The sequence below is a fragment of the Balaenoptera musculus genome, chromosome 2 (genome assembly GCF_009873245.2).
Source record: "Balaenoptera musculus isolate JJ_BM4_2016_0621 chromosome 2, mBalMus1.pri.v3, whole genome shotgun sequence".
Lineage (NCBI taxonomy): Eukaryota > Metazoa > Chordata > Mammalia > Artiodactyla > Balaenopteridae > Balaenoptera > Balaenoptera musculus.
This window is the reverse complement of record NC_045786.1, coordinates 43256838-43281411: the sequence shown is the minus strand read 5'-3', so window position 1 is coordinate 43281411 and position 24574 is coordinate 43256838. Positions and strand designations below refer to the sequence as shown.

The 24574-nt window shown below is 47.2% G+C and overlaps 1 protein-coding gene across 1 annotated transcript in view; it reads right to left on the bottom strand.

The window, feature by feature from the left end:
- Positions 1 to 509: 509 nt before the first annotated feature.
- Positions 510 to 24574, bottom strand: part of SLCO3A1 (solute carrier organic anion transporter family member 3A1) — a 301208-nt gene continuing 277143 nt past the window's right edge. The window contains exons 6-10 of the mRNA XM_036841983.1: positions 19926 to 20124; positions 18667 to 18805; positions 5542 to 5717; positions 846 to 910; positions 510 to 559 (exon numbers count right to left, since the gene is read on the bottom strand). Of these exons, the coding sequence (XP_036697878.1) occupies positions 510 to 559; positions 846 to 910; positions 5542 to 5717; positions 18667 to 18805; positions 19926 to 20124 (629 nt within the window). The remainder of the gene's footprint in view (positions 560 to 845; positions 911 to 5541; positions 5718 to 18666; positions 18806 to 19925; positions 20125 to 24574) is intronic.

Genomic DNA, 24574 nt, shown 5'->3' with positions numbered 1-24574 from the left:
TGGGAAGATCCCACATGCCGCGGAGCAACTAGGCCCGTGAGCCACAATTACTGAGCCTGCGCATCTGGAGCCTGTGCTCCGCAACAAGAGAGGCCGCGATAGTGAGAGGACCGCGCACCGCGATGAAGAGTGGCCCCCGCTTGCCACAACTAGAGAAAGCCCTCGCACAGAAACGAAGACCCAACACAGACAAAAATAAATAATTTAAAAAAAAAATTGGGGCGTTAGACTTAATTCCTTCTATCCATACCAAACCTTGGAATGTAGGGTCTATAGCATGAAGGTCATATTTGCCCCATCCAGGAAACCCAAGGTAAATAAACTAAATCAGTTCGGAAAAATTTAAAGGATGCAAAGTTTCCATTTGCGAAGCATTGTGAGAATACCTCTCTCCTCGAGCTGGAAGCCCCATAAGTGAAGCATTTCACAAGCTGCTCATGGGTTGCTTAATGAGGGTTCCAAATGACACCATCAAATTTCTTTCCCTTTGGTGCCATCGCTTTTCCTCCTTATGCCAATGAGAAGGGTGGTACAAAGGCATAGTTGATATCAACAAAAACTGCAATATCCAGGGAGTGTGTGAGTTTAGGTCTAGACCCTGAGCAAGAATTAAGGGTGGCACAAAGGCATAGATGATATCAGCAAAAACTCTGCAATATCCAGGGAGTGTGTGAGTTTAGGTCTAAACCCTGAGCAAAATTAACAGACTTGATGTTTCTCTTGTTTACCAAAAAACCTCATAGGAAAAATGACAAACTCAAGAAAGGGGATGATTCCACTGATATGTACTCACCTGGTTATAAGCATCCAATTCATTATTGAGGAAATAAAGAGATAATACGTACCCAACAAACGGAGGAGGAGAAAAAGAACTCCCAGGGCGTAGGATTTGAGTTCAGGGCTGACTGTCCTATGTGCAAAGAAGAGAAGAGGAAAAAAGAAAAGATTCTTATCGCTCCACTTTAATTAACAGACCCCAGAGTCATCTGCTGCTGTCCATCAGTGTCCTTCTGTAGAAAATTATTAATGGTTTTGTGCTTTTTTTTTTTTTTTTTTCCACTTTCCCTGCCTAAACTCTGAAAAATCCCTGCAACTGCAGTGACATAAGTTTAGGAATTTAACAGTTTTTTATTAACTAAAACTAATCTTGTTATTTGAAGGATGGAATGCAAATTTGGTCCACAAGGTCTTTCATCTTCCCTGGTCAGCTTCTGAAAGAACTCCCTAAGAGCAGCGCTGAGCTCACTTACCCGGGTACGGTCCACGGAGCTCTGAACACACTAGGTGCTCAATAAATCTCAGTTTGAACACATTCATTCAACATTTTCAGAAATAAGGGTCCCCTACTTGCTACCTGATATTACACATTCATCTGTCCATCCACGCAAACCAGGGTGAAGTGGGGGAGCATCACCACACATGCATTTTCTATCCTCCCAATGATAAGAGAAAAAAAATCAGCATAATTGGTACTCTGTGCAGTTAAAGGCACTTTGCTTTTGCTGGGACAGGGAAACATCTTAAATTGGTGGGTATATGTATCTGGGGAAAATAATGACAGGAAAGACAGTTCCCCTTATGCTATACAAACAGGCAAGAACCATAAACACCTCTGTCATTCTAACACCATTTTGTGAAATCAACCAGACTAGCATGGGTTGATTCCCTAGATGGACCACTTGTGAAATAATCCATTCATCTATATCCAGTTTCGGTACCTTTTAAATTGGAAAGGTACCTTCATCTAGTTGCATCACTTTGTTTTGAACCGACTCAATGTCCTTGGCTTTGGTTTACCCACAACAGTCCCTGAGCATGATCATTTCACACATTTTCTAGAACATTCTCAGAGGGTAACACTTTCTGGGATAAGAGTGACAGTAGAGGGGGTTTGGAAATGGTGACCAATTCCAGATAGAGAGGCCCTCACAGCTGGTCATAGATTGCCTGTGTTATGCCTCTTACTCTTGAAACTAGTATTTACTCAATGCTTGTCTTCTCTCCTTGAGGCCAAGGACTGTTTGCATCTCGTTCATCATCAGTGTGGTGTGTGACACACAGCACATGCTGAGTGAATGTATAAGTGGGTAGGTGGGTGGGCACATGTCTCCCACTAAGCCCCGGGCAGCCCTGTCTCTGGTGTGCTGGTAGAGGGGGAGGCATCTGACTGACCACATGCACTCCAGGTCATCCTGAACACCACCAGCAGAGAAACTTCCTCTTGTCCCGTCCCCATTATGAGTCTCTAGGGAAGATGGGGAGGTAAGTGCACTACTCTGCCCCCTAGAAGGACCGGGCTAGACCTAGAGACAGTCCTGTGTGGCTGAGCCTCAGGAAACACCAGGAGCATTTCAGCATGGCCGAAGGGCCAGGAAGACTCATGCGGTGCAGGAAGGACCTAGGCAAGCAATTCTGCAGAAAATAAACATTAGAAATAAAGTTACCAATGGGACATCTAAATCCAGTGGGATACCTAGTACACAGGATATATAACCCATCTCTGGACTTGGTAGCTAGAATACTATTCTTAACCGACCCCAGGGGTCATTCCTCCAATCATCCAGTGGCAACCATCCAATGACCTACCACCTGGTTTGAGCGTCAGATGGGCATGCCTTTGGCTTCTTGGTATATAAGGCCAAAAGACACTGTCACACCAAAAAGGACATGGATGTTGTTTTCACAATCTTTGCCCTATTTCTGAGATTTTTCAGAGAAAACTAAAAATGTGTTATCCTTGGGGAAATACACGTTCCTTCTCAATTGCAAAGAGTCCAGTATAAGTAAGCAGTCCCAGGGCAGCAGGTCAAGACTTTCCATTGAATGACAGGGAAACCACTCTCTGGCTGATCCAGCCAGATACCTGTACAATATCAAAGATGAGACCAGTGTTTCTGGACAGAAACACGGTCAGTTCTCTTTCGAATGTGCATGGAGCAAAATCCAAGCTCTTTGGAGTTAATATTGGCGCCATGGTTTCACTTTTTGCACATTCATTTGAAGGTACTGACTTGAAAGACACAAAGATAAAGGCAAATTCTCCTTATCAAGAAAACATGCTGGCATAATGAGCTAGAGTACTTATCACTTGAAGTTTGGTTTCCTTTTAGCTATCATGTCACTAGGAATAAAGTGAACAAGATGCTAAGATCTCCCTTCATATCCTGTTGGGAAACTGGTTCCCACAGGAGCAATAATCCTTCTCGGATTTAGTTATGGAGAAATGGAGGGTTTGGGTCAATATTACTGAAAGTGCCAGGCCAGGCCAGGGGGAGGGCCTTAGCTCCACAACTTACTAGCTACATGACCTTGAGGATACTGCTTAATCACTCTCTGAGCCTCTGGTGTCTCCCCATCTGAGTGCTAATAAAGATGCAAACACAGGAAGTTAAAACAAGAGCCCAGTGCGGGCACCTAAGTGACTGCTAGTTGGTATCCTCTCCTGCGGATGTCCTGAGCACTGTTGTTGGCAAGTATGTTTCTGTCTGGAGTAAGAGTGGGAGTGGGTCTATTGCTCTGGCATGGGACGAGGGCTGGTGCTCATCTGGGCTGTGGCTCAGACTGTTTGTGTCCTTGTACCTCCCTACATCTGTGATGGCAAATTGGAGTGGATGGTGATGGAAGATGGTTTACCCTGGACCCCTCAAAAGGCAAGTGGGCACATACCTCCAGCTATGAGGTAGACAAGGCCCAGCCTGGGTCATCCAGGCCATCTGTTGCTGGTGCATTGAAAAGGAATCAAATATTTCCTGAAAATCTCCTAGAGCTATTTATCAAGCTGAGATTTGGAAGTGATTAAGATTTCAACTGACTTTCTGTGTTTGGTCTGCCAGCTACAACTACTGAGCTGGGTTTTTGCAGAGGAGTCAAGGGGAGAGAAAAAAGGGGACCAGTCATTGCTAATGGCTGTAAAGGTCATTTTTCCTGCTTCTTGGTGCCTTTTGTGTGTGAACGGCACAATATAACTTTAAAGGAATTTCTAATAACAAAAAGTAATGCAGCCACCCTAAACCCATACCTGAGATCTGATGGGTTTTGTCCATGTGCATATTATATATAATCATCTTCCATATATAATTTAAATTCAGTAGTTCATTTCATAACACTTTTCACATTCTTAAGAATTTTCATTATTCCACTGAGCTGCGGTACTATAATTTAACTCACTATTCCAATTCAGAGTTTTCTGCTATTATAGTTAACATTGTAATAAAAATCTGTCTCCACTGAACTTTTCTTCTTGTAGAGAAGTATTTTCTTAAGACAAGTAGCAAGGGGTAGGGTTACCACATAAAAGATCTGAACATTTTTATGGCTGTTGACTTACATTTGCCATACTGCTTTTTGAAAGAAGTGATACGCTTCTCAAAGCCACCAGCAATATGTGATTTTACCCGTTTTGCTACAGCCTTGCCTACAGCACTGGGTGTGAATTTTTAAAATTTATTTTTCAAATTTAATAAGTATAAAATGGTAATTTGCTATTGTACCCTTAATGCTTCTGCACATTAAAAGTGCTTTACTAATGACTTTATAACATAAGTACTTTGTGTAAATTCTTCTCCTCGTGAATTCATAACCAGGATCAGGAAGTGTGGTAGGCACAGTGCGAAAAAGAGATAGGCCAGATAAAGCAGCTGGTGATGTACATTTGTACAGGCTGCAACCAAGCATTTCATTCCTACTTTTATCTCTAGCCCTTGGGATTGAATTGGTTTGTTTAGATAACTGCATCCCGGTGACGTGGATCTGTGTTTGGTGCCACTTCTTCTGGTTCAGATGGATGCCAGAGCGTGGAGCATTCTGCTTCTAGGTTCCTCAAACAGATCTAGATAACCTTGTAATTGTGTAAGTTACTCAGAATATTACTCAGTAATTCACCTTTGAGGCACCTCATCTGCCCCCAGGACAGGTCCTGAGAGATGGCGAAACAGAATTACGGGGGGCTCTCTCCAACCATCCACTTATACAAAAGCAGTCACTGCTTGCCTTCCATTAGCCACTCAGCCCTGCATCACACTTTGTCAATGACCCCTCACATCTTCACGGCATTTGCACACACATGGTCTCGGCAGGACCCACACCACGGCAGGAGGCAGGCAGGACCCATGACATCACCTCCAGTTCCAGATTCAGAAACAAGTCTGAGGGAAAATGGGCCCAAGGTCATACGGCTAATCAGTGCCCGGACAGGAGCCAGACACAGGGACTTGGCTGGTCCAATGTCATTTTCATTTTACTCCAACAATGTGGCTCTTTGCAAATATCAACAAGGGACCACGGTCCCTTTCCAAATCACCTGCAGAGTCTATTCTTGGGATGACATGAAAGTGTAGTGTTCTCTCTTGGGCCGTGCTTTCTACTTTTGGTGTGAGGTCTCTATCAAACGTAACCGATTCCTACCAGCCTAGGGAAGCTGGCTTGTAAGACTCATATAGTCCCTGGAGTTCCGATTTCCAGGAGAACTGCAGACACACGGCAGGTGGGGAGGGGGAGACGGGAGGCTGGCTCTCGGGTCCGGGTTCCAGGGGCTAAGCTTACCTGATAAGGATAATGACCGAGGGAGTCTGAGCCATCGCCCCAATCATGCTGCAGACACACATCACACACAGGAAGGTGAGGAAGGCCTCTTGGCAGCCAGGACTGGGGCATTTTCCAGGGACCACGGTCGCATTCTCAGGCGGAACGGTCGTGAGGCACGCACAGCTGGTGAGATTCTGAAAGGGAAGCATTCAGCCCTTTTAACTGGGGGTATCTCCAGTTTCCCAATCCAAAGCCATCCAGCAGCTGGAACTGTCATAGCTTTATTATACATTCTGTAGCATTTCGTTAATTAGGCCTGAATAAACGAGTTAGATTTTTTTAAAGAGGCTGCAAAACACATGTAAATAAAGGAATATTTATGGGGAGGTGAGCTGATTTCCCCGTCTCCTGTGTATTTCATATTTATGCTCAAGAATCCCTCAATAAGCCGAACCGCAAACAAACGTGTCCCCCCCCCCAATACAATTAGAGAGGAAATTGTGCTTCCACAATGTGATAAAACATTGCCAAATTAACAATGTAATCACTTGCCAATTTGTCCTCTCTTTTATGCAGTTATAATTACACTGAAGTATATTAAAAGAAGCAAATCAGGTAACCCGCATATGGTTGCTGGTTCAGGGTCCAAGGTGGCACTTGGAACAAAGGATGTGCACTGTCATGCGTGAAGTTGCTGAGCTCGTCGGGCTGTGAGAGGGGGCAGCTAATGGGAAAGTTCTCGAGTGGCTGAGAAAGCAAAGAGGGTGCAGAGATGCCAGAGAGTTTAGAGCAGATCGTGGGGAGCGAGCTGGAGCCCAGCGAGATACATTTATTAATATATGATCAGAGAAGAGAAAGACAAGCGGCTGCATTCCGTTTGATCTTCGGGTGGATTCTTGCCCAGCCGCCCCTGCTCCCCAGCACGGACCTGGCTCACGCTTGAGGAATTTCTGATGGCAAAGGGAAGAGCGGGGACCCGGAGAGGCAGTGCCGTGCCGAGCCAGCAGCTGAGCCAATTAAGGTTCGATAATAATAGTGCAGAGGCCTTTAATGAATACAAAGTGAAAACAATCATAAATGATTCATCGCTTTTCTTTCCAGGACTGCTCAGCTCTCAGGGCACATGCCGAGGTAAACCCTTCTGAGAGTCAAACAAATACCCTTTGGCTTTTACATTTCTCCTCCTCAGTCCGTCTCCCCTCATCTTTGTTCCTCTCCTCTTCTTTCCCCAGAGGACATACACATTGGAGCTTTTCTTATCCCTTTAAGCTACATGGGATGCTTTCAGGGGTGTCCGAAGACTGCTCCCTCCATCCTGTGTGGCTGTGTCCTGCCCAGGAGCTTTTACCCATGCGAAGTGGGGGAGACCTTGGGTGGGGCTGGACCCTTCTTCCTAAGCCATGTGCCACAGCAGGTGCCCTTGTGTAAATGGTCCCATCACAGCACCCAGGGGTGTTTACTGTCGTTCCCTGAAAAGCGCTGAGGCCCTGTCCGCTCTGTCCCTTTCCATACACCTCTGCCTGGAGACATACTAGCTCTTCTGCAAAACCCCGTGTTGATGTCTCCTCCAGCTGCAAGGCCCCCCCCACCCCGCAAGTTGGCCCCCATGTGAGCTGGCACTTCCCTCCGTGAGGGTACACTCCACACCCCACAGCAGAGACCCTCGCTACCCTCCTGGAGGAGACCTTGCGTTCCTGGGATAAGGACGTGTATTACCTGTGACTTATTGAGCATTGTCTCACAGCACAGCGCTGAGACACAGCAGGGGGAACTCAGCAGCCGGTTTTAGAATGCCTGCGTGAACAGATCTTCCTCTGCTTTTATCAGGAAGCAGGCCTTCTCCCCAAGTCTAACTGAAAATGCCTCTTCTCTGCCTTCCGGGGAGAGGAAACCGCTCCTCCCTCTCCGCCGACCCCGACTTCACAGCTAAACTTTTCTAGCTGTTCACACTCACCACCTCCGCGTCCTCACCTCCCATGCTCTCAACTCACTCAAGCCGGCTTGGGTCTCCACCCGCAGTAATCGGATCAGCTAAGCTCGCCAGTGGCCTCCATAGCCTGACCCCGCCATCCACTTCTCTCTTCCTGGAGGTCTCCCTCCCCACCCCCAGCATGTGCCTGTGACCCACTTCCTCCTTGACTTCCACAGCTTGCTCTCTGGTTTCCTTCCTCCCTCTCTGGTCGCTCCTTTTGCATCTTCCTTGCTGGCACCTTCCCCCGACCCCACTTTAAAATGCTGGAGCTCCTTGGGGCTCTGGTCCAGGCTTTCTTCCCTTCTCGCGCTGCACTCTTCCCTAGATTGTTTTACATCTACGTGCTTTCCGATAACTCTCCTAAATTTAATCCCTAGCCCATATCCCTCCCAGACCCACTCGGGATGCCCCTTCCTAAGCCTCTGAGCATGTTGAGATATCAACACCGACTCCGGGATGAGTGCCCTGCGTGGGATTCCGTGCCGGCATCTTGGCACTACTTTGCCATCCACAGCCGGAACTATTTCCCTAGGATTCCCTTCCCTGCATGGATGAAGCTGAACCAGAGGGAAACACGGACGAGATCTGGAAGTGAACCAGAGGCCGTTACTCTCAAATGGTCAGACACGGGGACAGACACACGCAGAGGTGCCCAGAAGGAGCTGGCTGGTCCTAGCATCCCTGTGTGCATCCGCCTTCTTTACTGACTACCCTGCCGACAACAGAGGGCCCATGGCCACCTCTACTGACCTGGACGCAGGCTTGCTGATGTGCTTCCCCAGACCCTTCCCGGAATGCCCACTTCATCTCACTGAGCAGCCACCTGGGAATTTCCCATATGCCTCGACTTGCCCACCTGAGCTGGTACTTCTGGGGATGTAGTGAGTGACTGTTCTCCAGTCCTTCATCTCACTTCTTCCAGATCTTAATTTCCCAACTCCTCCACATTCACGTTAGTTCTATTTCCTATACTAAACCCTTTTATTTCCAAAAGACTTGTGGGTGCTGTTTTCCTGACCAAACCCTGACAGATACACATACCCCTGGCCCCCATCTCCTTTCCCTCCACATCTCTTGCCTTAGAAATGACACCCTGTTAACTTGATAGAGACCTGGTGGACCTCCCTCACCCCTTACTCCTACGTCAAATCCATCTTCCTCGTGACCATAATGCTAATAAGGACAGAAAACACTGCGGTTTTAATCCCTGACTTATCCCCAGCTCTAGAGTATGGTATGGAATGAATGAATGAATGAATGAACCCTCAAGTCCCAATCATTTTATCATATCCTAAACACCTCTCAAACCCTGCCCTAGTTCAAACCACTCCCATCCTCCTCTCTTTGATCCCTGCTGTAGCCTGCGAGGAAAAAGAGATTTGGGACTGGGGTCCTTAGAACCACGTGGCCTCAGAGAGTGCTCAGGTATAAACAGGGAACAGGCCCCCGGTGGATGCCCGTGGTCTTGTTTTGCCAAGTACCACAGGAACTGAGTTCTGACTCACGTAGCCCCTTAGGAATGTGATGTCATCAGAACCCTTTGAATGAACTGTGTGATTGGTGAGCTCTGTTTAGTTTAATAAGTAATCTGTAATTGGAACCTACACCCAGTCTTAGATTTCTGCCCTGTACCTAGGCTATGGCTCAACTGTATTACATTTACCATAAGAGGAAACTGCCCGGCTCCTCTCTGCTCTGATAAGTAAAAAACTCCTTCTGAAATTCTCTGCATTAGGCCTGTGATCAAGGCCCTAACGGAATGGGTCAGAAATAAGATGCCTTTATCTCAGTGATTATACAGCCCTTCTGGTCCGGGTGAGGGTGAACGTGACCAGGAAGGCAACATCCTGTGAATGGCGTGAGCGAACAGCGGGGCTGAGCCACCCTGGGATTTGCAGCCAAGGCAAAGGGGACAGGTGAGAGCACAAAGCCAGGGGGTGGAATGGGACAAGAATGGACCCAGGGCAGCACAGGCTGATTGGACAGGAATAAGCGCTTGTAGGGTACAGATGCCAGGAGAGGAAAAGCAGGAAACTGGTACAGGACCAGTGATCATACTGGCTTGCTGGTGCCGAGGAGAGAAGCTGGAAATGGATGGGTCGCTCTCAAATGCTCTAGGCAACTCTGTACTAATTTATTCAGATTTAATGTATTTGAGAGGAGCTGTGAAAAGAGGCTGGGGAGGAGGTAAGCCGAGTGACCTGAGTGGGGACTTGGCTGGGTTTCCTTTTTAGTTAAATGAGTCAATCTGACAGAATGAACAGAAAGTGCTGGGTGGCCCCGAGGCCTGGGGCGCAGGCTGGGACATTCCTAGGACCCTTCCTGCAGAGAATCCAAGGAAAAGTGCTAAGCCTAAGTCCTATGGCAAGGGATGGGAAATGTCCTTTATTTGGGCTCAGGTGATAGAAGAGACCACAGATCACCCTGGCCATTGTGCTAAAGGACCTGTGAGGCTCTGAGCGTACAAGGCCAGGTTAGGGAGAAACTTCCACCCTGATGTCCCAGTGTGGTGGGAATAATCATCCCAGGGTGCATAACTGGAAGAGAGGACTTTGCACCAATGAGGCGTCACACTACGATCCCAAGTGAGAAGGAAGAGCAGGACAGCCTTTCAGCTGATATTAACTGGGCATGTAAGTGGGAACACTGAGACCTGCAAAAGCCCCAAGCAGTAGGAAGTTTGAAAATATAGGGATAACCTGGGTGTGGGGGAAGGAGAAGATAGAGGTTGGGATACTAATTCTCACCCTGTTTGTATACAACAGTCCCGTGGGTGGCGCCAGCCCAGAATGCAGCTGGACCTGGGCAACGGCCTATAGACAATCACGGCCTGAATGAAGTGGTACCCCCCAGTGCTGTCCTCAGCAGCCCCCAATATATTTAACTGTGAAGGAAGTGCACTAGGCTCCAGGAGATTAGTCTACTGCTCCTGACCTGGCAAATGTCCAGTTTTCCATCCCGTGGCAAAGGAACGTCTTCCCAGTTTGCCGTTCTCTGGGGAGGAATGTGGTCCCCACTGCCTCCAGGACAGTTGGAGTCTCTGTCTGGTGCCAGGCGTGGGGTGGCAGGACCTAGCTTTCCTGCCCTGAGAGATCACGTTGATAATCAGGTGACCATGGTGCTCATGGAGGAACTGGCCTGACCACATTTGGAAGCAGTGGTGACCTGGCGGACAGAGTGGGACTGGCTTGGAAATTCTACAAGAACTTATCCTACAGACAGACTTGCCCAGGCACAAAATGATGTCAGTATACAATTCAAGTCACAACACAGTCTGCAGGAGCTAAAGTTTTGCAGCCCTGAATGCCCATCAACAGGAATTGGTTAGATACGTTCCAATAGGTCCACACACGGAATATTATGTAGCAGTAAAAAAGGTATCAGAGTGCTCTTTATGTACTAATATGAAAAAAACTCCAAGATAAATTATTAACAACAAAATAACTCACAAGTAACAAGCTACAGTATAAAATAGATAACCAACAAGGATCTACTGTATAGCACAGGGATCTACGTATATGTATAACTGAATCACTTTGCTGTACACTTTGCTGAAAATAACACATTATAAGTCAACTATACTTCAATTAAAAAAATAAATAAACAAGCTACAGAATAATAACTTTTGGTGCATTAAAACCCAGTAGGATATACAATTATCTGTTGGGCAGAGTAGTGGGTTGAAAAGTGGGTGAACAGGAGACTGAGGTAGAAAGGAATTTCCACTCCCTCCTTTTTGGTTTTTGAACCACACAAATGTATCATCTATTTAAAAAAATTTAAAACTCCAGAAGAAGAAATCAACAAAAGAAGAGCACAGTCACTAAAAATTGTACTCTCGTTCTACATTCAGTCATTAATTTAAATTGAGAAATGTTTCTATTCACATGCAATGATGGAATAAATAATTACAATAAAGCTGGAGAGCATAAAAATAGAAAAATGACTCTCTCGAATCTAGGATTCATTTTCTATTGATGAAGGAAATCATAAGCATGCTATTTTGACAGCTCATATTATAAGAACAAAATACTCCTCAGCAGTGTTTCAGAAGTATCTGGCAAATAAAGTTGTTTTTGTTTGGGTTTTTTCCCCCAATATTCAATACTGATGGATCAATTCTATTAACTGCACAAATGAAACTAATCTCTAGGTTGAAAAATGACTTTGCTAAGGGGACAGGCATGGGGGTGATGGTGTTCTTTGTATGAAGAGCCTGTGAAAACTTGAAAGTTTCATTCTCAGCATCCTGGAATACTGTTTTTGGTTTTCTTTCTGAAATATATTCGGTTACCAGGAAGAAATGACAATCTCTATTAAAGGTCGGGCCCTAGTGCTATAGTTCAGAAAGGGGGTTGGCCAGAGGGAGTGCCAACACATGCAGTGTTCTGTCCTGCTTCTGCCTGATGACCGAGATGGCAAAGGACTGAGACTGTACCACAACAGCTGGGACGTCTTCCTTCGAATGACAACGTACTCGCATGTGTCCTAGACTTCTATGGGATCCTTTCATGATTCAGTGAAGTTCCTCAGACATTCTCCTGTCATTTATTACTGTCTTTTTGTAGCTTAGAATCTCTTCACCTCACTGACCCAACCCTAGCTGGTTTTTCCAGGTGAAGACCTCGGAGCTCGTCACAAAGATTATCACCGTCAACCCACGTGCCTCAAGGCAAAGGGGAGATTGAAACACTGCCAAGAAGAAATGCGCTCTCTTGTTCCCTGGCAGGGTCACTAGCTGAAGGATAATGGCCAGGGAGAAAAACCCTGCGATGAAACCAAGACCTCCGTCCACCCTTCACCTCTGTAACCTGCATCCTGTCAGAGCCTTAATTATCTCCTGCCGAGGGGAAGGAAAGGGCCGTTCTTCGGGAAGCGTCGGGCTTACTCTTTGCTCCAGCCATCTCAGGTGGAAAGTGTGGGCAGAGCACAGAGGAGGAGGAGGCGGCTGCAGCTCAGAATGAACACCGGGCCCCTCCCTGTACCTTCCTCCTTCCAGACTCCAAGCCAAAGCCTTGCCCTTGTCACGAGGTTCAAGCCTCCCCACCCCCCCATGCTCACACACATTCCATGCTGGGATGTCCTTGCATCCTATCCACCGGGCAACTACCCACGCAGTCTCCGTGGATGAAGCCTGGCCCTGGCCCTGCTCCTCCTCCAGGAAATGACATCCACACTCTCTCCTTCCAGCCCCTCCCCACCCTGAACCGATTCCTACCCAAGCAGGCAGAAGGCTCCAAGTTCACTAATTTCTCTACATACCTGTTTCCTTCCATTAGACTGTAAGCACCCAACCTTTGATGCTGGATCTTTTTTTTAAATAAAAATGTTTTTCCTTATTGGAGAAGGGATGCATGTTCATTTTAGGCTATTTAGAAATATACAGAAAAATGTAAAGAAATATATAAAAATTAAGTTTTTAGTCCTAGCCAGAGATAATGTTCTGTGAACATTTTATATAACTGGCTTATCCTTCCAATCTTTTCCCATGCAGAGATATACAAATATTTAGATTTTTCTTTTCCTTTATGAAAAGGGATCATAATCTAGATATTGTTCTATAATGTGCTTTTTTCACTTAATACGATATTATAAACATATAAGGTTAGCTGCTGCTCCTGGGTGTTCCCTTGTAACATAACTATTAATATATTACATCTCATCTTATGGTAAACATGATCTCCTTGCCTTATTCATCTTTATATTTCTAATGTCTAGCCCAGGGCCTGAGATATATTAGATGTCCTGAGGTGGCAATGCCCTCATTGGGCTTGACTTCAGAATATTCCCAAGTCCCTCTGACAAGCCATCACCAGGATGAGGGCAGACTTTTAAATCAGTTCTGGCAAATGGGGTCAGGCCATACAAGAGGATTTGCAAACTCCAGACCTTTGGGGACTATTAGGAAACAGATGAGAAAAATGGTCCAGTGTCTGGGGTGACCAGTGGTGGGGACCATGGCTAAGTGGAGATCAAATGTCTTGTCTAAAGCATCAGTATCCTCTTAGCTCTAGGCAACTGCTGTCCCATCGGGGTGCAGGTGCCATGTTAATTCTCATCCACCTTTCTGGCCTTTCAGAGAGGCCAGAAATCTAGATTTGTATATGAAATATCCAGGCTGTCAAACCTTGGTTCAGCCACTGTAGATACCCCTGCTGGCGGATATGGCATTTAATCGACCAGTTTGTTTCTTCTGCAGGAATATGCCGACATGGCACCTCTAACCTCCAGCTTGGTTTCTACAGTGGGTGAACCCAATAATGGTGAGATGGAAAAGGAGAATGCTCAGTGTCAGCTCAGATGTTGCCCTGTTTCTAGAAAATTTTAAGAACTCATTCCTTTGACTAGAGCAGTGGTTCCCAACTGGGGGGGGGGAATTCTGTTCCTCCCCCAGGGACCTATGGAACTATCTGGAGGCATTGGTGGTTTCACAAATGGCAGAGGGTGCAGGGGGTAGTACTGCTACTGGCATCCGGTGGGTAGAGCCCCAGGGGTGCTGCTAAACATCCTCTAGTCCCACAGCAAAGGATGACACAGCCCAAACTGTCAACAGTGCCCAGTGGTTCTCAACCTTGGTTACATAACAAAAACACTTGTGTGTGTGTGGGAGGAGTGTTTAAAAAACTGATGGCAGGTAGAGCAACTAAGCCCGTGCACCACAACTACTGAGCCTGCACTCTAGAGCCCACGAGCCACAACTACTGAGCCCGTGTGCCACAACTACAGAAGCCCACGCGCCTAGAGCCCATGCTCCGCAACAAGAGAAGCCACCACAATGAGAAGCCCAAGTACCGCCACGAAGAGTAGCCCCCGCTCGCCGCAACTAGAGAAAGCCCGCACACAGCAATGAAGACCTAACGCAGCCCAAAAATAAATAAACAAATAAATTAAATCTTTAAAAAAAAAACAAAACTGATGGCAGGGTCCCACTCCAGAAAGAGGGAATCAGAATCTCTGAGGACTCTGAGGATAGACCTCAGACCTCATGTTTTAAAAGCTCCCAAGCAATTCTAATGTGCAGCCAGGACCGAGACCCATGATATTGAACGAGGGGCACCCTGCACGCATCCAAAATGGGGCTGCCCCCTCGCCTCCCCGACATAGCACCTACTCAGGGCTCTACTCAAACGGGCGCTCAATAAATCCTTGTTGCCTGGATGGGGGAACAGATTAGTTGTCTATCATTAGCCCCCTACAAACTGCTGTGCTGGACTTGTGCTGATTTTCAACATTCCATTGGTGGCTGATAGAAGCTTTTTTAAAGTCAATTATTCAGTACATCAAAAGGATACAACTTCCAGCAGTCAATCAGCAGCTACCAACATGCTTTCTGTTAGAATAATTACTTCTGAGAGTGAAAGGTACAGAAACAATCCGGACAATATATTCATGCCAAAGGAAACTTACAAAATTAACTTGCTATCTTTTTCGTCATTCCTCCTGGTCATATGCAATGAGAAGAATTAGAAATTGTATATTAAATGCAATTCTGGAAACTTCCATCACTATCACTCAAGGAGAAGTGAGATCAGAAAATGAGAAACAAAACCCCCAAGCAGGGCAGAAAGGGAAGTCTAATATCAGGAAACCGCTAATGTGAACCAGATCTCCTAATAATCAGAATGATTTCATCAGTGACTTATTCGCATCTAATCGAGTTAGGGGAAATTTTCACAAGTCTGGGTGGAAGCTATCAAGTGGGGAGAGATGAGTATGCAAGAGGTGTTTAGGATTGAAATCTGCACCAGCCAACCAACCTGCCTGCCAGTTGTGGTATTACTGCCCATGGCGCCCTGGGGCTTGCTGAGGTTGGCACAGAACCTCCAGCTGGGAGCAGAAAGCCTGGGGCCTTTATCCAGAGCCATGGCTAACACTGGGAATGCAATGGTCCACAGCAGAACCCCATCCGTGGATACTGGAGCCTAGTGATGGACTGGTGATGGAGACGCAGGCGAACATGGGCCATTCAGTCCAGTGGAGGGGGCAGGTGCTGAGGCCTCTGCAGGAGGGGTGCCAGTGCAGCCCTGGAAGCAGTGAGGAAGTAGGAGGAGGCATCTCAGCTGCGCATAAGGAGGTGTTAGGGATGTGAAGGGCTTAGGGGAAGACTAGCCCTGATGAAAGAAACAGCATGGACAAAGGTCTGGAGGTAAGAGAGAACTGGGTGTGCTGGGGGCACCCCAAGAAGTTTGACACAGCTAGTGGTTCCTCAGAAGGTGGGCAGAGTGGGGAGGTTGAGGCTGGAAAGGCAGCAGGGCCAGATCATGAAGGCACAATGTCCCGACTGTGGGGGGCATGCATGGAGAGCTTCTTTCTGGTGGAAAAAAGGTAGGGATCCTAAAGAGGGAAGTCACAGGGTCAGAGGAAGACACTGGGATTGGTGTCAGACAGACCCTGCGTTCCCGCGCCAAAGCCACCATGCTCTGCGTGACCTTGGCCAAGGGACTAATCTGTAATCAGGGAATAAGCAGAACGCCTCCTTGCCCAGGCTATTATGAGGATGAGTGAGATATTGGGTTGGCCAAAAAGTTCATTTGGTTTTAAGTAAAAAATAAAGACATTTTTCATTTTCACCCAAAACTTTAATGTATTCACGAACCGAATGAACTTTTCGGCCAACCCAGTATATGCGGGGCTGGGGGTATAGGTGAAAGAATGGCTGCGTTGACACTGGGAAAGGACTCCAGTGGATGCAGAAGGAATAACTACAAAAAGGGGAAAGAGGGAAGAGAGATGAAGAAGACTGTAGTCTGTGGAAGATTTCTGGGGGGAGCTTGGAGACAAGAAAGGAAGAGGAAGAGGAGGAGGGAGTAAACGTACCAGGAATCTAATCCACTGTTTTGGCATTTTCTCAAAATACTGAGATTCCTCTGACTCTGGGCCAAGCTGCCACGGGCCATGAGGGACACGTGGAAGGCCCCGTCACCTGGCCCGCACCGGCTCTCGGAAAAACTTGCTGCTGTTGCAAGTTTTATGGTTGTGGTTGTTTTTAGGGCTCGACCATCACAAAGGCCCCTTTCCAGGATACACGTGGCTCTGTGGCCCCAAAGCCCTCGTCCACCCATTGGAAGGCAGGGCCTCCAGAGATCTGCCTCCGCGGGGTGGAGTGTTATTCCCACCCCAGCCCTGGGGTTTTCTCAATCTCTGCCTTGTAATTGTGGGGGGGATATCACCTCTCTGCTTTGCCTGCACCCCAGCAGACAACATGAGGTCTACGGTACTGTGAAGAAAAGGCAGGTGTCTGGGGAATAAACCATATGTCCAGAGGGAAGCGAAGAAGCTTGCCCTCTGATGATAATTGCATTCCACAGCTTGCTGTTTCAGCAGCTAGAAGCAAACCCGGGCCTGATTAGGCTCTTATTCAATAAGACTCTCATCCATGCAAGATCAGGAGACATGGATTTTTCTAGACTATTTTTTGGTCAGAAAATGCTCTGGAATAGACTGCTTTGGTCTCAGGATACTAGCCTATACTGAGTCAATGTCATTCTTATAACAGCACAGTAACCAAAACTGATTTACAATATAACTTTTTGGACATTAAAATGTTAATGAAATTGCTGTCATGAAAAAGAATAGCTTGTATTTTTATTTTAACCATTCTCAAGGTCCCATCTCTTTTTAAAAATTCATTTCCTCTCACTTGAAGAAACTGCTTTATCATCTAATTTAAAAAATCAGTTCCCCTCCCCCCAGGGTGATTTACTTTCTCTATAGAAAAATGGTAGTAACCGGCCAAGAATCTAAATGTTAAATGCAAGGAAAAATGAGATCTTTGGAAATGAAAATAAATGATCAATTTTTCTTCCTTCGGAGAAATCGCTACTCCCAAAAGATACAGGATGTGGAAAGCCGATGAAACAAATGATTTCAACTCTAAGTTCCTTGAATGCAGCCACTCAGCCTTCTTATCTTTCTTTCAATCTATACATTTCTGGACATTTATGGAGCACTTGTGGATGTCAGCTCTCACTTAGGAAACTCACAGGTCAGGGCAAATGACAAACAGATCACTGCAGTGAAACGAGAGAAGTGCCTCCAGGACAGACAGGTACTAAGACTGCAGGGTCAAGAACCCCAAAGATAAAGGAGGGCAGGGATGGTATCACAGAGAAGGGGGCATTTGAGTAGGGTATTGACAGGTGAGTAGGAGTTGTCCAATTGGAGGGAGAAGTAGGAAAAGACACATGTTGTGTGGGGAAAGCTGAATACCACAAACTGAAAGGAAGCACAGCTGAAGAGCATGGTGGAGGACAGACACGTGCTGAAGACACACACAAACCCAATTCAGTGCCTAGATCTTATCTTCTAGCTGACAGTAGCATTAGAAAGGGTCCTATGCAGTATTACAGAAATCATTCTGGCTTCAGTGTAGAAGACAGACCAGCAGGGGGTGATTCTGAGTTGTGAGGCCAGGGAGGCAACTACTACACTGGACCAAGCAAGAGATGAGGAGGGCCTGTACCAGGGCAGTGGTGGTGTGGATGCAGAAGAAGGGCAGGTGCAAGAGACGCCTGCAAGGTGGGATCAGCAAGACTGGGTGAGCAGTCCCTTAGCCTCAAGTTTTCATGCAGAGAATGTGGAAAGCTGCAGGCTGACAGCCAATTGTATAATTCATGCTGAGAAGGAAAGAGCCAAAAAAAAAAATGATAGTGGGAGGATGGAAAAAGGTGGGAGGCATCTAGCTAAGAAGAAAAGGGCAAAGGAAACTGAGCAGAGAACAGGTTGGATTAGTGCCACATAACCTCAGGTTTGGAAGAGGTCTTCCCTGATAAGTGGTTTTCTAGCCTTTCTTTACATACTTTTGTTGATGGGGAGCTCATTACCTGTAGAGTCAACCCATTCCATTGATACCTTTTGTGAGTTCTTCGAACCACAATCTTTTCCTCTGGCTCCACAGAGCTTCCTTTGAATTTTTACTTTCAGTTGCTCGAAGACACTTTTTGGAAACCTACTTGATTTAGCAAGAAGCAGCTGGATGGCCTGGCAGGCCTCCCATCCTGCTGATGGAGAATCCTCCACTAGAGCAGGGCAGAGGCTGAGATAAATTCACAGTGCAGGAACACAAAGTAGGGGACACGTGTGGTTGCCCACTCTTGCCCTTGACCTTGGGTTTTAAGCTACTTTAGCTGAGTCCCCTGCCCCATCCCACCCCATCAGAAAATCACCAATACCATGCTGTTGCAGCCAGCAAAGCAGGCAGACAGGTAGGTGATGCCATCTGCTCCACACACTGGAGTGAAGGAATCCGTCTGGCATTCACAGTTTTTATTGCAGGACGAGTAGGGGTCCAGGGCCGAGCCAGGTGATGAGCTGGAAAAGACAGGAAACGTGGAGCCCATCAGAGAAAGGTCAACTTCTGTTGGATCCCCCCAGTGACAGCCCTCTGCCCTCTGTGGTCATGGTTCAGGGAAGGAGGGCCATCAGTGCTTGGACTGTGCATGGATATACAGAAGCTGCCTCTGCCCGTGTGCTCCCATTCTGCCTGTCTGACCTCGCAGGGTGGCAGATAAGCCCGGCCCTACTTCTCCTGACTTAACTTCAGGAGAAGGCCTGGTGGCCTGCTCAGAGGAGGAGACTTGTGTGGAGAGGAACTGGTACCCTGCAGGCCAACCATGCTGCAGCCCTGATACTCCAAACTGGATTGCCAAGGCAGCTGCAGAGTCTCATGTAGAAAAGGGGACAGCTATTGGCACTGGATATGTAAGGACTCTCTGTAATTCCCTCTAAGGGCAAGTCTGATTGGACTTTAGTTCAAAGTCTTGGGATAATAACTAGGAAATAAGTTGTCCTACAAGAGCTAACTTCTTTCCATTCTTCTCTCCTTTATTCCCCTCCATCTCTCCCTCCCACACTTATCAATACCTACCATGTCTCAGACCCTGTAATTACTATGTGAGCCTAAAGATAGCTTTTGATGGTTTAAGGAATTGTTGGGACTTCCCTGGTGATTCAGCAGTTAAGACTCTGTGCTTCCATTGCAGGGCGCGTAGGTTTGATCCGTGGTCAGGGAACTAAGATCCCGTATGCCGTGCATGCGGCCAAAAAAAAAAAAAAAGGGAATTGTTGAAGTCTCTTCTGTCTTTTATTTTAAGCTGAATTTTAAAATAAAACTTATTTTTAATTTTCTATCTTCACGTCATTCCTAAAGTCAAATGCCAAAAATAGGCATTTGAGTCCTCTGGGGAGTGAACGTCTGACTGTCTCCCCAGTGCTCCCTTGGCCGCCTGGGAGAGAGCCTTTCAGTGGAAGTCAGCTCTCTCTGCCCAGAAGGTTCACATGGATTCTTCGACCCTGGGAGGAAGATGCAGAGGCATCATCGACTTCCCAGCTCATGGTCACTAGGGACAAAGCTGGCTCCATTAACCTACCCCGGAGAGAGGGTCCTGGCATCCTGGGCAGGCAGGGGTGGCGAGACCTTTCTGGGACTTACGTGTTTCCATAGGGAACAGTAACCCCAGCCACAGGGCCCGTGTCACAGCCCAGGAAGAGGAAGGAGACGTAACAAGCGGTGGACACCAGGTTGACGAGCATGGCCATCCGAATGGCCCCGAGGGCAGACAGGCTGAGTTTCTTCACCAGGAGACCGCCCAGGAAGATGCCCAGACAGGCACATGGGATCGCAGTCATCCCTGGAGGAGAGCAGAGGGGAGAGGACCATTAGCCAGGGAAGAGGGGCCAATCAATGCAGACACTGGGTGCCAGGCCCGAGGCTGAGTCCTGCACGGACAGGATTCCCTGTGACACCACTGTGGTGCCACTTGCTCCACTGTGCCCCAAAGTGTCTGTTGATGGCCTCATTTCTACCCTCAAGGAGCTCACGAAAATTGGGGAAGACAGACACGTAAAAACTCAATGATTAGGAGTCTAAGTCATACACCTTTCATGCTAAGTGGGGAACCCTCGTGGGAAACACACCCAGCTGGTGTGGGAACAACCGAGAGACAAGTCAGACCAGCTGGGAACACGCACGCGCATTTGAGGAAAGTATCAGGGAGCAGTGATGTGCCCTCTGTGCGTTTTCCAGGCGGTGCGGGAAAGGGGATCAAACTGGGGATTTTCTCCCACTCTTCAGGCAAGGGAGGGTCTGGAGGCTGTTTAAACAAAGGTCCCAGAACTCACCAGCCTGCGGAGACAGTGTTTTAACCAGTCCTGCGACCTCTCAGGAAGCAGCATCAATCAAATCAATATTTTTCATAGCTCCTGGTGAGTAATTGGCATATATATTTTTTCCCTTTCTTATCAACAGAGCTATCTGCAAGGCAGCAGGACCATAAACCTGTTATTTCTGATTCTCAGAGACTCAGGGCATCTTAGGAGGAAGAAAGGATCCTAGGGTTCCAATCTCCTGTTTGGTTTTGTTCTGTTCCGATTCACTTCATCTAAACTCAGCTTTAAATTACTGTGTGTCATTTATCTACCATGTAGATTGTGCATGGCCAATTTTCCAGTTTAGGCTGCCTCTGCCTTGCCAATCAACAGACCTCTAGGTCAACTGACTACATCAATCAGCTGGTATGTGCTAAAGGAATGCAAATTAATTTTAATATTCGGGTGAGAAAAACAATCAGGGAGGCTGAGCTCTGCAAAGGAAATAGCACAAATCACACTTTTTGAAAAACATAGTATCTCTGTATTATTTGATGCTCTTGGATGATCTGTGCTTGGTTCTCTCTCGTCCTGGTATAGATGATCCTCAGGACCTCGCCCTTATTTGCCTGTCTATACCCCATGCCATACCGCTCCCCCAACTATGCCCAATCCTCCTCCTCTCTCTCCCTGGAACAGGCCAAATCCATTCAAGCCCCCACTCTCTGCACTTGCTGTTTCCTCTTCTAGGACATTCTTACCCTCTATCTTTACTTGGCTGGGCCCTATGCTCATCATGGAGGCCTTCCCAGACCACCCCATCTAGAGTGGTCCTGCAGCCCATTTGGGATTTCCTACTGTTTCTTGCCCTGTTTTATTGTTTGCATGGCTCTCCCCAATATCTGAAGCTGCCTCAGGTATTTCTGGTTTTCTTGTTTCTTGTTCTCTCTCCCCCTCCTAAGATGCAGCTTCCCTGAGGACAAGAACCGTTCCATCCTGTTCAGTCCCGGCTCCCTGTGCCTAGCACGGTGCCCAGCACAGAGTGGGCGCTTGGGGATTATTTTCAAGATGAACGGAACAGCGAGCAGATTGGATTTGTGTGAGTGAATACTGATGACCAGAGCCCACGCCCAGAGAGCAGGTTGCATTTTGTTCCATTTTCCATCAGAGGCAGCAGGGAGCGGCCCCTGTTGATGATGGTAACTATGGCAATAACAGGCTTTCGGCACCTTTTCTCCGAGCCATCATCAGCCTTCCCTCTCCCTCCCTGACATGTGTGCAGCTTTAGCATGCGGGCAGTTATCAGAACTTCCCCCAAACTCCATCCTCATTAGCTTAACCTATGCAGATTGAGTCCTTTTTATCTTCTCGCATAAATCAATGCCATCAGCCCTTAATCGTCTGTGTTGCTCTTTTCTGAACTCTGCCCCATCTGCTGATGACTTCGTGGGTGGCCCAGAGATAGCGCTGATGGCCCAGGATGACTGCAGGGGTCCATCCCCTGGGTCTGAGGGGGCTACTGATGAAGCATTTTTGGACACGAGCCTTGCCTTACGCTTCCGCTGCCTCTCTCTGTCCCCTAAAGGCCCCCTGCCAGCCCCTCCTGCAGCCAGCCTTCCAGAGTTCATGCTAACAGACTGATGCTATGGGCAGGGCACAGGGAGAGGGCACGTGTCCTGCCTGCCTGGGCTGCCAGCCGGATGGACGGACCGACAGATGGGCCACCACGCTGACTCTCCACGTGGCGGGAGAGGGTCTCCCTGTGCAAGTGCTCTAACAGACAGAGTCCCTGGGACAGAAACAGGTGCAGGAAGGCGAGATTGTTTTTTGACCTTCTGCCCTGAAGACTACTGATTTGTTTGTTGATAGAAAACTTTGGAAATCCGTCCTGAAATAGAACAGAGCCCCAACTTTGAAGCACATGTAATCAAAATGTAAGGAGCTGCTGCAAAGAAATCAGGAAGTGAGAGATAAACTCTTTGGGTGCTGGAGGGCAAAACCTGAGAGATTGTAGGTATAATGAAGAAGTTATAACTTTAATTATAGAGAGACACATTTTACCCTATCTCTGTCAGACAGCTACTAAAGGGCTGACTGCATCTTGCTAATACCTCTTGGAAGAAATACTTATAAAATAGTGTATGGTAGAGAGTTATTAGTAAAAAAGAAAAACACAAGGCTTGTGCTGCCCTAGCAGCTCCCAGGGAGAGGTGCTGGGATCTGGCCACATCATTGCTGGTAGGGTTTTAATTTTTTTTAACTTGATACCTTACGTCCAGTGAAGTGCATAAGCTTAAGGGAACAGTGATGAATTTTTGCCCCTTTATACACCCCTGTACTAAAACATTTCCAGCAGCCCCAGGGGCTCCCTGGTGCCCCCATTCCCTCCACCCTCAAGGGTAACTATCATTCTGGCCTCTATCACTTTAATTAACTTTTCTTCTTTTTAATTCATAAATATGTACTCTTTTGTGTCTGACATCTTTCAACTCTGTCAGATCCATCCACATTGAGGCATGCATACAAGCTCTTGCTTTCTCATGCTGTATGACAGTCCACTGTATGAATATTCTATAATTTACTTACCCATTCTAGTATCGATAGATACTTGGGCTGTTTCCAGTTTGGGGCTATTATGTATAAAGCTGTTTTGGATACTGTTACCTACGCATATATAAATGAGTGGACCTAAACACTCATTTCTGTTGGATTTATGCCCAGAAGTGGAATGGTTGGATCCCAGCGTAAGCATATGCTTTTAGCTTTCATGGGTACTGCCAAAGAGTTTTCCAAAGCGTTTGTACCGTTGTGCACTCCCACCAGCAGTGTATGAGAGTTCCAGTGGCTCCACATCCTCACCAACACTTGGTACTATCAGTCTGGCAGACATGGACTAGTATTTCATCATGGTGCTCATATGTGTTTTCCTGATGACTCATGACGGGTGAGCACCTTTACATGGGTTTATTGGCCATTTTGTGAAGGAAATGCTAAGGAGGAGATCAGAAAATATCACCTCGCCCACTTCTCTCAGGACATGATCTACTTCTACTTAACAGAGAAGATAATTCCATGGGGCTGGAGCCCTCTCGACTGCCAGGCCGGACTTGTCACATTCTCAGGGGCCATCCTCATGTGTCTCTCCTTCTCTGCACTTTCAGAACAGATGAGCTCTTCTGTCAAAGGCTGTCCGCCATACTCCCTCTCTTTTCTGCACATCGCCTCTGCTGGTTCTTTCCCCTCTGCTTAGACACCTGCTCAAGTCCTTCCTGTCACAATAGCAACTGTCTCTTAGCAACAGCACCATCACTACTCCACTCCCTTGACTGCAACACACACTGCCCGCCATGTCTTCTCTCCGTCCCTCCACCACCAAGCTCGGGAAAGTGTCCTGCAGCCACTGGCTGTTCCTTCCCTCTTGTGAGCTGCTCCCCTGCTGCCGTTTCATGGACACAGCCCTGACACAGGCTGAAAGACGTCCTGGTTGTTGAAGGGACCAGAGGCATGTGAGGCCGCATCACGCATGGGCTCTCATGCTGCTGACAGCTTCCTTCTTGGTATCATCTCTTCCTTGACTCCCGTGATCCACGGATTTCTTTCAGGAGTTGCTTCTTGAACTTCTCTATGGCCTCCTGTATCTCCTTATGGGCAGTGTTTCACCCTCTCTATTCTAATTCTACACATTTTCCTTCTGCAAATTCCACTCCTGTGTCCTCAACTACCATGCACAAACCGATGCAACCCACATCTTCTTCTTCAGCCCTAAACCATGCATAGGACATCATGTAGATATACCATAGCCATCTCACACTCAGCAACTTCAACTCTGAACTCACAACCTTCCCTACAGATCTGATTCTTTTCTGCTATTTCCAGGTTTCACAAATGGTACCACCCCTTGTCTGAGTCAGAAACCTGGAAGTCATTCTTGACCCTTCATTCTCCTTCCTCTGCCATGAGACCACTTTCCCTACTGCGTATAAGGAATGCTCC